At 48.1% G+C, this 13,831-nt stretch overlaps 1 protein-coding gene across 3 annotated transcripts in view; it reads left to right on the top strand.

Moving 5' to 3' along the window:
* The first annotated feature begins 2,245 nt into the window (after positions 1-2,245).
* Arfgap3 (ADP ribosylation factor GTPase activating protein 3) overlaps positions 2,246-13,831 on the top strand; it is a 51,867-nt gene continuing 40,281 nt past the window's right edge. For all 3 annotated transcript variants that reach the window (XM_038343264.2, XM_038343263.2, XM_038343261.2), the window contains exons 1-2: positions 2,246-2,396; positions 8,839-8,957. In XM_038343264.2, the coding sequence (XP_038199192.1) occupies positions 2,328-2,396; positions 8,839-8,957 (188 nt within the window). In that variant the 5' untranslated portion in view covers positions 2,246-2,327. The remainder of the gene's footprint in view (positions 2,397-8,838; positions 8,958-13,831) is intronic.

Genomic DNA, 13,831 nt, shown 5'->3' with positions numbered 1-13,831 from the left:
ACCCATTTCCATTATTTTATATTTTACCATGAGGCTCATGGCCCACCAGCAAGGTTTCAGCATGTCTGTCTCCAGCGGCAGCTCCATGGCTTCTCTGACTCCGCCTTCTTTCTCCCAGCATTCAGTTTAGTTTTTCCCATCTAGCTCTACTCTACCCTATCAGGCCAAGCCAGTTTCTTTATTAACCAATGGTATTCACAGCATACAGAGGGGAATCACATTAATTTAAAAGGCATCAGTGTTTCAATAGCATAATTCACAGGCAGCAGCTGGAAGAAGAGCAAGTGTAGATATGATAAATGTACAAGAATTCTGCAAGGCAGAAGCTGATGAAGACATCTATAGTGTATTTGTCTCTTACATTGAAATCTATAATATTTATATATACTATCTATTGCAAGAGGTGCAGTTTAATCCCATAAAGCCCAACCTCCCACAATCTAAAATACTGCCAGAAGAACAATATGTATAGTGTAACAACAATATGTATATTGCAGGTGCTAGGTATATTTCTTAAGATGAGCCTTTCCCCTGACACAAATAATTCCAATCAGATCAAATCAGACTGAATAAAAGATGCCCACGTTTAATGCAGCAGTCCCACCCCCACCCCCCAACATGACAAACAGCCTAAAGAGCCTGTGGGAGTGGTCAGCACTTGGTGGGCATTCCCGGAGGTGGAGTCCGGACCAAGGCAACGCCCAGGGGGCTTCCAAAGATGGATGCCGGGCATTACAGCAGGATGTGCCGAAAAAGAAGTGAAATCTACAGAAGAGGCTTTTGTCGTTTTTGGAAAAGTCGGAAAAAGAGATGTACTATTAACACCCGCCGTGGTTTGAACCCACCTGCCAAGGTCCACCTTGAGCCGTTTCCTAACACTGACAGCATGCAGCACAGGGCAAGAGAGGAGAGATGGCAAGGAGCATTACATGGGAAAGACAAAGGAAGTTAGAGAGATGAGAGGACATGGCTAAGCAGACCCTTCTAGAACAGGAATGTGGTTCAGTGGGCAGTGTGCACTTGCTTAGCATATGCAAGGTCTTGAGTTCGATCCTGAACAAAGAGGCCAAATACAGAACTGTTCCCACCCTGTCTGGGCCTTCTTTCAGCTGTCTCCTTACTGCTACCCTTTGATCCCTGTGGGTTTTTTGGTTGTTTTTGATCCAGCTCTGGGTTGGTGAATGCACAGCTTTTGTGAGGGGCCAATTTCCCTGAGGGTGGGCAGACGTCCAGGAAAGTATTCCCTACTTCACACTAAGTCCCCTTCCCGAATATCCCTGAAGCTGCTGTGCTGCTCCGGTCAGCATGTTTCAACCCCACCTCCTTTGTACAAGCTAGGAAATGACTAAAGCCACCTGGCTAAGAAGCAGCCAGCCGAACCGGGAAGAAGCTGGGGCACTGCACTCAACACCAAAACCTGTTTTTCTTCTATTGTGCCCTACCTGAGGCCATGTTTGCCAGCTGCTCCATGCTGACGCTTGTAAAAGAGACACCTGCTCCCGAGCTCAAGCCTTCTAGCTACTGTTATTTGAGGTTTAGATGGCGCCCCAAGCACTATACAGTCATGTTTCTGGTCTTTCTAGACTTCTCAGTTCTGATCCTGACAGAACCTGTGGCCTAGAGGCGGGCACTCTCTCCACTAACAGAACAATTTATAGTTACAAGATTAATTACCAAACCGGTATGTGATCTCAGCACGCAGGAAGCTAATACTGGAAGATCTCCAGGTCAAGTGCAGCCTGGGGACTACACAGTAGGTTCTAGGCTAGCCTAGCTTCACCGGAGAGAGGAGAAAATGAGACCGCAGTTTGCAGCACAGAGTTTCATTCACTCCTTAGCTTCAGCTGAGAAAGAGAGAACAAACAAACGTTCCTCCATGCTTCTCTCCAGGATCCCGTGAGGATGGGACCTGCTGGCTCTGCCACCTAGTAAGAAGAACGTGTGACTGTGGCCGTAGGAGGAGCCGGCGGCGAGATGCTGGCGGATACGGTGGGTAAGCGCGCTGCCCACTGCGCAAAGCCTGCGCTTCTGCACTCCACAGCTGACTAGCACTGAGAGCTGAAGGACCGCAGAAAGGAGACGCTACGTCCGCGCATGCGCCTGCCACACCGGGCCTCTAGCTGAGAACCGGGAGGGTCCTGCTGCGCCGCTGGAGCGTCAGAGCGAGGGAGGGCGCGTGCGCCCGCTTTGTGGGCGGAGTCTATGTGCTGCGGGGGCGTGGTCTTCGTCACGCGCAGCCCCGCCCCTCGGTCTCCGGGAGGCGGCAACCGCTTCTCCTTGTCTCTTCCCGGTTCTCGGGGATTGCCTCACCTCGATTCTCGGTGACCATGGGGGACCCCAGCAAGCAGGACATCCTGGCCATCTTCAAGCGCCTGCGTTCGGTGCCCACTAACAAGGTAACGGCCCCAGGCGGGCTCGGGACCCCGCGTCTCGCTGGACCCCGGTGTGGCCATGGCCATGGGAGGAGCCGCCCGGCCTGTGACACGTCGCACTGTGGGCCTGGCAGCCGCCGCTCCCCAACCTTCGCCAGCAAGGGGCAGAAAGGGGGGGCACACACCAGGGGCTTGGCAACGGAGTACGGGGTCCATTGAGAGCCTGGCTAGAGGCCCTAAGGGCCTAGGGAGGACTTGAGACATGGCATCTGGAGGATGTACAGAAGCACAGAGCAGAACACCTGGGAGCACAGAGAGGGCTGGGGCATGGACATCTGGGGTGTCCAGCACCTGGAGGACAGAGCGCCTGGGCGTAGACAGAGGATGGCGGCATGGGCATCTGGAGATGTCTAGGGCAGAGAGAGAACTGGGGTATGGGCCTCTCTGGATGGCCAGTATCAGATACCTGGGGACTTGGAGAGAGAGAGAACCGGTTCATGGCATCTGGGGGTGCCTAGGTCTGGAGACCAGAGCACCTTGATCCAGAAGCACAGACAAGGTGGGGTGGGGAGAGCAGGGAGTGGAAGTAGTACGCCTGTCTATTGGATAGCTGATCTCTGAAAAAGCTCTAGAGGCATACACTCTGGGGAACACTACAGCCACCTAGACCAGTGGTCAGAACCTTAAATGTGCTGGGCTCTGGGAAAGAAGGAATTATCCCCACCATGGACCTTGTCTTTAGTGTTTCTCAGGACTGATGACCTGTTGGATCCTGATCCCATTGCCCTTTGGTGCCATCCCGTTTTCAAATCCAGTAAAGCTAAGGTTCTCTGCCCTGCATGCCAGCTTTCTGTGTTTCTAAGGAAGTCCACCAAAGTTCACCTTCATCCCTTCAGAGGCTGAGGTCCACCCCTCCAATTTTTTTTTTTCCCTGTAAGCGTTCCCCACCCCACCCCACTGTACCTCATAACGTTTAGCACGTGGCTGGCAGTGTTGTTATGATACACAGGGTTAAAGTGACCACTTTCCTAGGGTGACGGAGTAGGGTGGAACCTGGAGAGTACAAAGGGCTGTCGTGTCACTGTGGACTCTCCCCACCCTGTTGGTTCAGTCTCGTCTCTACCTCCACCTCCAAGGAAACATCTGGTAACCGAGCACAGCCATGAGTCCTGAACTGGTGGCCTAGAAAGTTCCGACGTTTTATAAAATCCAAGCATTTTAGGTCTTGATGGTGGGAATCCAGATTTTTATAGGCTTCTAGTGAAGGCAGTGGCTAATTGAGGTGATAATGTCCGGTAAGTGCAGGAATGAGGAGACAGCTTCCAGGCACTCTCCAGTGTCGGTTGCTTTACTTTTTCCTTGATTTCTTTGCAAATGTAGATTGATCTGTGTGTAGCAGGGACTTGCTTGTTACCACACACGATTGGATGTGCAGCTGGCAGGGTGGAAAATACATACGCTAGTGCTTTCTCTCCCCGTCACAGCAGTGTGCATTCTCTTTGAAGTCCTCAAAAAGACGCTGCTAAATAAGAAAGATAAAAAGCAACAAAAAGAGAAGATGGTCCCTTTAAATAAAAAGTCAGTGTTATGATACCCAAAGACACTTAAGGAACCCATGTGGGCTTGCTTGCATATTAAAATGTAGTTGGTCATGGTGGCATATGCTGTAATCCCACCACTTGGGAGGTGAAACCAGAAAGATCAGGAGTTCAAGGGCAGCCTCAGCTACATAGCAAGTTCTAGCGTGCCTGGGCTACATGAGACTCTCTCTCAAAAAAATGAAAATTATTGTCCATGGGCATGATGGTACATACTTACAATTCCAGCACTTGGGAGTCTGAGGCAGTTGGATTTCCAGTAGTTAAAGGACAGCTTAAGCTACGTAGTGGATTTCTGGTTAGTCTGGTTACAAAGTGAGACCTGCCCCAAAATGTACACACACACACACACACACACACACACACACATCTTATATATATATATGGGGGGTGCTGTGTTGTAGCTTTACCACGCTGAAGCACATCCCTTGTCCACTTTGCACTTTATTTTCATCATCTGGGAATGTGGTTGTGAACTGGATCTAACCGAAAGGGTGGTTGTAAAGATTAGATTAGATTAGATTAGATGATCCAAGAAAACCCTTGTGATTTTAGTCTACATGAATGAAGCCATTGTTTCCATTTTATTCTAAAGAGCACACCTGTGGATATATTATGTTCTGTAATATGATTTGTTTGTTTGTTTGTTTTTTGAGACAGGGTTTCTCTGTGTAGCCCTGGCTGTCCTGGAACTAGCTCTGTAGGCCAGGCTAGCCTCAAACTCCGAGATCTGCCTGCCTTTACCTTCCGAGTGCTGGGCTTAAAGGCGTGTACCACCACTGCCTAGCTTGTGATAAATTTTCTAAAGCAAGATACCAGAGTAGCTTCTGGTCACGTCTCATGGCACTTGGCTCTGCTTTATGGTCTTGGCTTGAAACTGTTGATGATGGAATGGCTTGAAGCCATGAAGACTAGTGAAAACTCGTTTAATTGCTAGAAGGACTGGTTAACAACAAGCCCCTCCCCTTTCCTGTAGTACTGGGATTTGAACTTAGGGCCTTGTGTATTCTAGACAAACACTTTGCCATTGAGCTGTAGCTCCCCCCACCTCTCTCCCTCTCCCCCCCCCCCCTCTCTCTCCTTATTTTGTTTTTGAGACAGATTCTTTCTGTGTAGCTAGCTTTAAATTCACTATATAACCCCGGGCTGGCCTTGAATTTTGCAATCCCCCTGCCACAGCCTTCTGAATGATGAAATTACAAGAATATGTCATTATACCTGGCTTAACATTTTTTAAAACGCTTAGGTTGAGGCAGAAGGATTGGCAAATTCAAGGCTAGACCACATAGCAAGGTCCTTTCACAAATGAAAATTTAAAAATTAAATAAGTACCAATGTATAAAGACTCATCTGAGCTTATAAGGGCATGCCCTGTAAGTAAACTGTGCTTTAATAGGACTGTAGGCCCTTTTAATTCCAGAACCTGGAGGGAGAGCAGGAGGATCAGGAGTTCAAAGTCATCTTCAGCTACAGAACAAATGAGTTACAGGAGACCCTGTCTAGAAAAGAGGGGGATAATAAAAAAAGGAACCCTAAAATGCATAAGTCAGAAAAGGCAAAAAGAAAGCAGCTAGATTGACTTTATTTGGAGTTCGCCATCCACATTGCCTTGGATGTGATGGCAGTCTGCTTGGGTGAATGGCCTCGGCTCACAGGCTGCTTCCCCGTGTTTGTTCAGCACCCACCATGTGCATTGCCATGTAAAGCACTGAGGACATTTCCGCTGAAGGTATAGACATGACATATGCCTTCGAGACGCCTGCAGTGGGGAGATGGCTCAGCAGTGGAGAACGAGTGCCACTCTGGCAGAGCCTGAGTCAGGTTCCCAGCACCCGTGCCAGGTGCTCACAGCCACTCCAGTCCCAAGGGATTCAGTGCCTCTGACCTCCAAGGGTAGCTGTACTCACACCTACACACACACATATATACACACATGCACGCTCGCGAAATTTAAAATAACTCTTTTAAAAAGTAAACGTGGCTGGAAAGGTTTCTCAGTGGTTAAGAGCTCTTAATAATGCTCTTACAGAGGACCTGGGTTTGGTTCTGGCATCCACACGATGGCTCACAACCATTCATAACTACAGCTCCAGGGGCACCAATGTCCTCTTTGGCCTCTGCCGACACCAGACACACATGTGGTACATAGACAGACATAAAACATTCATAAAATGAAGTAGTGTTTAAAGTAGATGAAGGGCCTCATTCGTTGTGCTGTCTGATATGGGAGGCATGGGTGAAGTGCTAGGGGTAGGTGCCAAGAACACAAATCACTTAGGGTCTAGTGTAGCTGAAATCAGCCTTGAATTTCTCATCCCCCTGCCTCCACTTCCCAGGCATGCCCCACCATTCCTGCCCTGATTACTGTATCTCAGCTCTGATGTGTGATTGTTTCCTTATTCTCCCTAAAATGATGGTGAAGGCCAGCTATTAATTTGTAAAATGCTGAAAATAAAGGTTATGCCCTTGTTTGAAAAGCCTCAAGAATTTCAACATGGAACTGTAGAACATTCAGCCTGCCACAGGCCCGCTAAGGAAGCAGGAGATTTCCCAGGGGTCCCAGGCAGTGGGGTGGCTGAGGCTGTGAATCCTTTTACCTAAAGCCATACGATCACATAACGAGTTGTCTCACCCACTAGACCATGGGGGCAGGGACAGCACAGGATAGGAAGTGCACAGTAAAGTCGGGGGAGTGTGCAAGGCCCTGGCCACTCAGTGTCCCCTCGGAGAAGCTCTTGACTTTCAGAGCTGCTTCCCCAGCGCTGTTTAATGTCTGTGCCTATCTCTCCCCTCATGACCAGCACCTTACGGGACAGCACTTGGCCTTCAGGGACTAGGTCTCGGTGTGCGCTGGTGGACTTACGATGCCATCCACTCCTGTGTACCTTGGCTTCTGTTACAGTGTCTGACACGTAGCCCAGTGAGTCACTGTCCACTCTCCAAGCCTGCTGTCACTCCACACCCGCTGCCACTTTTCAGCCTGAGTCCGGCATGGTGACAGCTATTCAGCAGCTTATAGTTTCTCTTGCTTCCCAAGGCTGCAAGCAGCTTTATTCCTGAGTGTAGTGTTCACTTTATAAAATGTGTCTAAAGTATGTTGGGGGGGGGGGCTGAAAAATATTAAAGCTAATTTTCTGTTTGTGAAAAAATGTAATTGCTATTCTTATTTTAATTAACTATAAATATTAAATTCCATGGAAGACACTGTGTGATTATTTATTTATTTTGGGTGGGGTCACATGAGTACCATGGTATGCTTTTCATGACCTGCTTGTGTAGGTCAGAGGACAGCTTGAGGGATTCATTTCTTTCCTCCCACCATGTAAGATCCGGAAATTGAACTTAGGTCATCATCAAGCTTGGCAGCAAGCACCTTTACCCACTAAGCCCTCCAGGTGCCCAGCACTGTATCTTTAAATAGCTCTGTGCACGTGTTATCAGATAGAGTGTTTTCTCTCATCATCATGGAAGGGTCAGGTGGCAGTTTGTGAGCTGGCAATAAGTTGGTGTGCTGTTTACTTGGTCAGCAAACATTTGCAGAGTGCTTATGAGAAAAGACTACTTGATAAGAGTCCGTGGGAGGGAAATATCCAGAACCATTCAGCCAGCACTAAACACCTATGTTAATAGAGAAAACAGGTAACAGGGAAGGCCCAGCCCTGTAGGGACTCTCTGTGCCCACAGAGTGGAGGACACATTCTGTTGTCTGACCCGTGTGTCTAGCTAGCAGTTCTCAAAGCGACCTGGATTGGCGGTTGGGATAGCCATGTTTCAGAGAGGAATATTGGAGTAACTTCCAGACTTACATCTTCCATCCACAGACATGTTCGCCCCCATGGGTTCTGAGGTCAGGAGCAGAGTGACTTGGCCGGCTAGTGTGTCATGTCTGTGATGCCGCTCGTGTCTGTCATCTGAGCAGTCACTCCATCTGCTGGTGTGGGCAAGCCTCCACTCCCCACAGCTGTTCAGCAAGGGCCTCACCCAGCTCCTTGCCACTTGAGCCTGTCCCCAGGGCTGACTTGAGTGTCCTTGAGAAACTCTATCTGGTTTCTCCCAGAAGTAGTGACCCAGTGGTGACGGAGGTGACGAGGCCAATCGCAGAAGTGGTAGATTGTCCTCCCACCTCATTCTCCAAGGCACCTTGGTAAAGTGAGGTGGGGATTGCACAAGGATATGACTGTTAAGAGGTGGGGAATGCTTGAGCATCTGGCAAGTGCACCCTCCTTCTCAGCAGAGAGAGAGACTCACACCCAGAAGCCTGCCATGTGGGTGACAACCGCTGCCCCCGTGATGGGATGGGACAGAGTGTCCCGGCAGAGTCCTGTTCCTCAGCAGCATGCGTTTATGTACTAAGGGTCCCTACTAAGAGTTCCGAGAGAAGCAGTGTTTGAGATAAATCTATATTCTTACTGTATGTAATTAATGTAGCTTTATATTATTACCATCATCGTCATTATAAAAGAAATGTGAGCATTTGGAAAACCTAGGTGACATCCTTTCTCTTCCTGTGTGTGCATGTCCATGTGAATGTGTGGGCGCACATGTGCTCATGTGTGTGTGGAGGCCAGACAACAACCTCAGCGGTCATTCCTCAGGTGCCACCCACTTTGTTTCTTTGAGGCAGGGCCTCTCACTGGCCTGCAACTTGCCAAGTAGGTTATCTGTCAGTCTGTGCCTCCCTAGCAACAGGTAAGCACAGCCAGCTGGTCCCCTGCCCCCACCGTGGGCTCTAGGGGTGGACAGCATGCAGATCCTTATGCCTGCAAGGCCAGGTCTCTGTGGGCTGAGTCTCCCCCTCCAACCTTCTGGATGACTCGCCGACTGATGTCAGTTAGTTGCCGACCACATCTAATGTTTTTTTCTTTCAGGTATGTTTTGACTGCGGTGCCAAAAACCCCAGCTGGGCAAGCATAACCTTCGGGGTGTTTCTTTGCATCGACTGCTCAGGGTCACACCGGTCACTCGGTGTTCACTTGAGTTTTATCCGGTAAGTCAGCTTACTTTCCCTCACGGGGCTGGAGAAACTGCACAGTTACGTGGGTGCATACAGTACTTGTCTCCCTGCTGGAGACAATACCTGGCAGGAAGAATTTAAAGGAGAAAATGTTAGTCATCTTTTGTCTGAGACTCTGGTTCCAGAATGTTTGGAATGTGCTGGAATGTCTTTGTCTCTTTTTATTTTATTATTGTTATTATTACTATTATTATAATTACTACTACTACTACTACTACTAGTTTTTTTGAGACAAGGTTTCTCTTTGTAGTCCTGGCTGTCCTGGAACTCAGAGATCCACCTGCCTCTGCCTCCTAAATGCTAGGATTAAAGGTGTGCACCACCATTTCCCAGATTCTTTTTATTTTTTATTTTATTTACTTAGTTCATTTTTCGTTTTTGAAACAGGGTCTTACTGTGTAGACCAGGCTTGCCTTACAACCGACAAGAGATCCATCTGCCTCTGCTTTCCAAGCACTGGGATCAAAGGTATCACCACACCTGGCTCCTGTTTCTTCTTTAAATGTTGAGGAGTTTAATAGCCAGTTAATTTTTTTTATCTATTCCACTTTTTCTTATCGTGGTATAAGACACAAATAATACAGATATGTAGTTTGCCTTTCTTCATGTGCAGCTCAGGGTTCTTAAGTGTCTTGACTTGTGACTGTCATGCCTATCTTCTTTGCTGTTTTTGCTTTCTTTTTAGTGACATTGAACCTGGGGCCCCACGCTTGCAAGGGAAATACTTTACCACTGAACTGCAGCCCCAGCCCTCCACCCATCTACTTTAACATTTTAAATTTTTATGTATTTATTTGTATGTGTATGGGTATTTTGCATATGTGTGTGTGTGCGTGTGTGTGTGTGTGCATGTGTGTGTGTTCATTCTGTATGTGTCTGGCCTTTGGAAGCCAGAAGGTACCAGATTCCCCTGGAACTGGAGTTGTAGAAGGTGAGGAGCCATGTGCGTTCTGGGAATCAAACCCAGGTCCTCTGGTCCTCTGCAGGAGCAATCAGTGCTCTTAAACCACTGAGTCTTCTCTCCAGCACACTCTCCCCCAACTCCTGGAACTCACTTTATAAGTCAGGCTGGCCCCGAACTCACAGAGATCTGTCTGCCTCTGCCTTATGAGTGCTGGGATTAAAGGTGTGCGCCACTGCCGCCTAGCTGTGCTGTCTGGTTTTATGTCAGCCTGACACAAACCAGCATCATTTTGGAAGAAGGAACTTTGATTCAGAAAATGCCTCTACCAAATTGGCCTGTAAGCAAGCCTGTGGTGCATTTTATCAATACTTCCCCCTGCTGTCTTTAAACTCTGTGATTTGCCTACTTTAGTACCTCCTGTGCTACTTTCTAATGTGTTGCTGTGCTGAAACACCATCTCCAAAAGCAACTTAAGAAAGTTAATTTTGGGGCTGGAGAGATGGCTCAGCGGTTAAGAGCACTGGCTGCTCTTCTAAAGGTCCCAAGTTCAATTCACAGCAACCACATGGTGGCTCACACCATCTGTAATAAGATCTGGTGTCCTCTTCTGGCCTGCAGGCATACATTCAGGAAGAACACTGTATAGATAATAAATAAATAAACCTTAAAAATTTTATATTTATTTATTTATTTATTTATTATGTATACAATATTCTGTCTGTGTGTATGCCTGCAGGCCAGAAGAGGGCACCAGACCTCATTACAGATGGTTGTGAGCCACCATGTGGTTGCTGGGAATTGAACTTGGGACCTTTGGAAGAGCAGGCAATGCTCTTTAACCACTGAGCCATCTCTCCAGCTCTAAATTTTTTTTTTTTTAAAAAAAAGAAAGTTAATTTTGGCTGGGGGTTCCAGAGAGAGAGAGTCTGTAATGGTGAAAAAAAAAAAAATCATACTGGCCGGGCGGCGGTGGCGCACGCCTTTAATCCCAGCACTCGGGAGGCAGAGGCAGGCGGATCTCTGTGAGTTCGAGAGCAGCCTGGTCTACAAGAGCTAGTTCCAGGACAGGCTCCAAAGCTACAGAGAAACCCTGTCTCGAAAAAACCTAAAAAAAAAAAAAATCAAAATCATACTGGCAGGAAACTGGGCCAGCCTGACGACCATCAGGAATCAGAGAGAGGTCAGGAAGGAGTGAGGTTGTAAGAACTCAAAGCCCACCCCAAGTGATGTCCTCCAGCAAGGCTCCACCTCCTAAGGCTTCCATAACCTCAGAACCTCCTCAGACAGCACCACCAGCTGGGACCACAGGCTTTAACACACAAGAGCCTGTTGGGGACACTGACTCAAACCTCACACATCATGTGAACAGAGTTAGGGTGTTTGTTGGGCACTGGCTCCGTTTGCTTGGCTCACTCTTATCAAGGCTCGTCCATTGTTTCATAATCGGTGTTCCTGTCCTTTGACGAGGCTGAACAATATCCCAGCCATCTGTAGACACTGATTTGCTTCTCTGTCCAGCCGTGGATGGACACGGGTTGCTCCCATGTTGCAGCTATTGAGTAAAGCTGCCTTGAGCACAGGTGCACGCACATCACATTGGGAACTTTTGGGCTGGTACCCGGAAGTGCTGTTGATGACTCAAGTGGTGATTACATCTCTCCAGTCTTGAGGAAGCCCTCCCTGTTACAGAATGCCTGGGCCTCCTTACATCCCCCCAGCAATGCACTAGGCTTGCAGTCTCTGCTCATCTTTACCAACATCTGTCACTTGACTTTTTCCTCTTCTTCCTCCTCTCTTCTTTCTCCTCATCCTCTTCTTTTCCATCTCATCTCCTGTCTCTATTCTTCTTCCTGGTCCTCACCCTCCTGATCCTGCCCTTTTGTCTTTTCTGTGGTACCAGGGACTAAACTGGGGCCTCATGCATGCTGCACAGGTGCTCTGCTGCTGAGCTAGACCCCGGCAGCCCGCCTACTCTCCCCCTCTCCCTCCCTCCCTCCATCCCTCCCTCCTTCTTTATTTCTATCAGCAGCCATGGGGTGTGATGTGAATTCCCCAGTGATAGCGCTCAGTGTCTTCTTGTGCACTGTGCCCATCTATGTATCTTCTTAGAAGACTTTCTGTTCAAGTTCTTGCCTGGTTTGGATTGAGTTGTTTGTTGTGTTGAATTTTCAAACTTCTTTTTGTTTGCTGTATATTGACTCCTATAACAGAAACGATTTGAGATTTTCCTTCCATTTGATGGATGATGACTCTACTCTGTTTTCTGATGCACCTGTTGGAAACTTTCCTGACGTCCAGGTAGTGTGTGCCTTTCAAATCCTTCTCAAAGGACGAGCACTGAGCCCACAGCCGTGAGCTCCTGTTTTTCCCCATAGTTTTATAGTTTCAAGTCTTACATTTATGTTTTTGACACTTTTGAGTTTTCTTTATGTTTTTTAGACAGGGTCTCACTATCTAGCCCTGGCTATTCCTAGAATTATCTCTGTAGACCAGACTGACCTCAAACTCCTGAGTGCTGAGATTAAAGGCATGAGTTAATTTTTGTTTGTGAAAATAGCTAAGTGTATAAGTTCATGCGTGTGTTTTTGTCAGTGTGTGAGCCCCCTTTGGACAGAACCAAGGAACTTGGATGCATACAGTGCCACACCAGTGAATGCCAGGCAGCTGTTCTTCCACTGAGCTAGATTCCTCAGCCTCTTTGTACTTTTTGGGACAGGCTTTTATACTTTTCCCAGGCTGACCTTGAACTCTATGCACCGCCTAGGCAGGCCTTGAACTAGAGATCTTTCTTCCTCAGCCTCCTGAAGCACTAGGATTACAGACACCAACACCACCATCCCTCTCCCAGCTTCCAGATTTACATTTGAAAATATTTTTCCCAGATTTGTCATTAGCTGTTCAGATACAATGCCACACCCTGTCCAGAGCAGAGGAAGCACATTCTTGCTTGGGACTGTTCTGTCCTTTTCTCCTTCCCAGGTCCCTTCCTTATCATCTGGCCTGTCCTCTTGCTCACCTCTAAGGCACATGCCCACATACACAATTACAGGAAATCAGGTAGGAGGAGGACTGGCCTGGAGCCTGGAACCTGGGCAGCTAGATCTGCTGGGCCTGTGCGGGTCCAGCCATGTTCCTTTTTAAAGTCAGATAAATGTAACTGTGTGAGTCACACACTAATGGATGACTCAAAAAATAACAACTAAGAAGTACTGAGCCAATGGACAGCTGCCTAGGCCGTGGACAGGAGAAAATCCAGGGCACACGTTACCCAGGACAATCACTGCCAAGTTTAAGGCCAACCTGGTCTACATAGTGAAGTCCAGGCCTGCCAGGACTACATAAAAAGACCCTGTCTCAAAAATCAAACAAGCAAACAAGCAAGACATCACAAGCCTGGCAGAGTGGCACATGCCAGGAGCCCAGCCCTGGGGAGGCTGAGGGCATCACTTGAGTTCACAAGTCCAAGACCATCCTAAGCAACCTCATGTCCCAACTCAAAAGAAAACATTCAAACGCTCAGTGGAAAAGGTCTAAGCAGCACCCACATGTGTAAGTGAGGCATGGAAGCCCCTGTTCTGGGTCTTTCCTGCCTCCTCCTCCTCGCCCTGCCAGCCACACATGTGCACACAGATGAGCACCAGCACACGCCAGCATTCGGAGCTTTCAGTGTGTCATGGTTGGTATATTTAACCAAGTGGAGTTTGTGATTTTAGATTAAATTTCAAGGTAGTGATTTTTACGAGGACCAATAATTTCTAACCTGTCTTTGGTGGGCATCCAGCAAAACAAGGTAGGAGTGTGTGTATAAACACCAGACTTGATGATGCCTGGGGCCCAGAATTCAGCAGTGGCTGGAATTGCCCTGGCCCTGCCCAGCACCCAGAGCGATGCTGTTCACATCCTCAGCTCAGACTCAGCTGGGTGCCTCTCAAGGACTCAAGCA

This window comes from Arvicola amphibius, chromosome 9 (genome assembly GCF_903992535.2).
Source record: "Arvicola amphibius chromosome 9, mArvAmp1.2, whole genome shotgun sequence".
Classification (NCBI taxonomy): domain Eukaryota; kingdom Metazoa; phylum Chordata; class Mammalia; order Rodentia; family Cricetidae; genus Arvicola; species Arvicola amphibius.
Note: the sequence above shows the minus strand (reverse complement) of the source record. Positions and strands in the feature narration are given on the sequence as shown.